Source organism: Plasmodium gaboni, chromosome 11, assembly GCF_001602025.1.
Source record: "Plasmodium gaboni strain SY75 chromosome 11, whole genome shotgun sequence".
Taxonomy (NCBI): Eukaryota; Apicomplexa; class Aconoidasida; order Haemosporida; family Plasmodiidae; genus Plasmodium; species Plasmodium gaboni.
In genome coordinates, this window is record NC_031491.1 from 834,459 (window position 1) to 836,765 (window position 2,307).

General features: G+C 20.5%; 1 protein-coding gene across 1 annotated transcript; it reads left to right on the plus strand.

Moving 5' to 3' along the window:
• Nucleotides 1–116: 116 nt before the first annotated feature.
• On the plus strand, nt 117–2,307 carry PGSY75_1124950 (hypothetical protein; the record flags this gene model as incomplete). Its single annotated transcript, XM_018786373.1, has 1 exon — nt 117–2,307. A coding segment is annotated over one exon (2,191 nt), but the record flags the coding sequence as incomplete, so codon positions are not given.

A 2,307-nucleotide genomic window follows, 5' to 3' on the forward strand; every position in this document is an offset into this window, starting at 1 on the left:
AGACAAAAATAAAAAGGAAAAGAAGATATTATATACGTTCATAAGTCATAGAACTGTGTTAATATATATATATATAAAGAAAATATAATATTATCGAGGATATACTAACATTAGACATGGAAGATACAATTATGAACCCTAATATGGAAGATGTAATTACATTTACAAATTATGTAGACAATAAAGTAGAACGGAATGAAGATAAAGAAGTTGTAAATGAACATAAAGATTATGTAGACAAATTATATGATGACAAATTATATGATGACAAATTATATGATGACAAATTACATGTAGACAATAAATTTCTTAACCAAATGAATGAATATAAAGACATGGATGATATGTCAAATAAAATGATCTCAGATATAAACAATGAAACACATATGAATCATTTAAATAATCTTGTTGAAAAAAAAGTTGAATCTTCTCTAAATAGTTTCGATCAAACAGATCTTGAGCAACATTTTAAAATATATAAATGTTATTCAGATAAGGAAGAATTATATTCATTAGACTATAAAAGTATAGAAGGTAAAGAAATACAATCAGAGGGGCACATAAAAAGGTTGAATGATGATAAAGATAATAATGTAAAAGTGGACAATAAAACAAATGAACATGTTCAGGTAGATGTCAGGAGCGAAGAGGAAATAAAAAAAGGAATATTAAATGAAAAGCATAAGGATATACAAAAAAAAATAAATGAGGATATACAAACATATGTTCATAAAATAAAAGAAAGAAATACAGATACAAATAATAAGAAGAAAAAATACACTGAAAATATAAAGGATGATAACATAAATAAAAAAAATAAAATCTTGAATATAAACAAAGAGTGTGAAGAAAGTATGTCTATAGATAATAGTAATATATATGTACTTATTAATAAAGATGATGATAATACAGATGATACTCCAAAAAAAACTCAAAGGAATATTAAGAATGTATGTATATCTGAAAATAAGGAAAAGAATATGAATTGTTTATATTTTAATAATGACAATAATAATGAAATATTAAGTACTACAAATTGTATATATAGTGAGACAAGCATTTTGAATATTTTATCAGAATATTTTGTAAATAAAAATGAAGAAGCAAAAAGTAATAAACCATATGAACCTCATAAAGAAAAAAAAGAGGATGATAAAGATAAAGAAATTATAAATGTATGTCATGAGGAAGACAAAAATGATGATATAGAAAAAATAAATAATGATAATAAAAATATTAATAATTATGATAATATCAAAGATTATGAATCAGAATATCAACAATGTAACAAAATAAATACATTAATCTCTATATCTAAAACATTTCCAAATAATAATATAACAAATGATATTAATGAAATGAAAAATATATCGAGTGACAAATATAAAGATAATGATACAAACATAATTAATTGTTATGATAAGAATTTAAAGAAGGCTACAACATGTAGATTAAAAAAATATAGGGATAGAACTAGACAACATAAAATAACAAGACGTGTTGAAAAGAATATGTTAGTTGATAAGAATAAAAATGATGATACTCATAATTATAAAGAAAGAGGAAGAAAAAAAAAATATGGCACACATAAAACATTGAAGAATTTACATTTAATCAAACAAAAGGTACAAAAAATTAGAAATAAAAAAGAAAAAGAAAAGAAAAAAAAAAATGTTAACAATATTGGATTAATTAAAAAAAAAACATATGTAAAGAAATATAAGGAAAAACAAATAAAAGTAAGTAATAAAAAAGATGAAAAAAATTATTTTATCAATAAAAAGTTTCAAAAAATTTTAAACGAAATAAATAAACAAAATAAAATCAAAAATAAAATACAAGATAGTCATCGAATACATAATGTATCAACAAATAAAGAAATGGAAATTGATAATGTGCATGTTCTTATATCAAAAAGGGAATGTCATTTTGTTACCTTAGATTCTATGCAAAACAAAAATTGGAACAAGAAAAAAAAAAATAACAACAAAATAAATAATAAAATAAATAAAAAAAATAATAAAATAAATAACAACAACAACAATAATAATAATAATAAGAATAATAATGTCAACATAAAGAAAGCTACAAGAAAAAATGCAAAGACTAAAGTCAACAAGAAAAATAAAGCCTCTATAAAAAATAAAACAACTTCAAAAATAAAAGGTGTAAAAAATAAAAAAACTATCAAAAAAAAAATCGAAAAAAATAAAAAAAAAACGATCAAAAAAAAAATCGAAAAAAATAAAAAAAAAACGATCAAAAAAAAAATCGAAAAAAAAAAAAAAAAAACGATCAAAAAAAAAA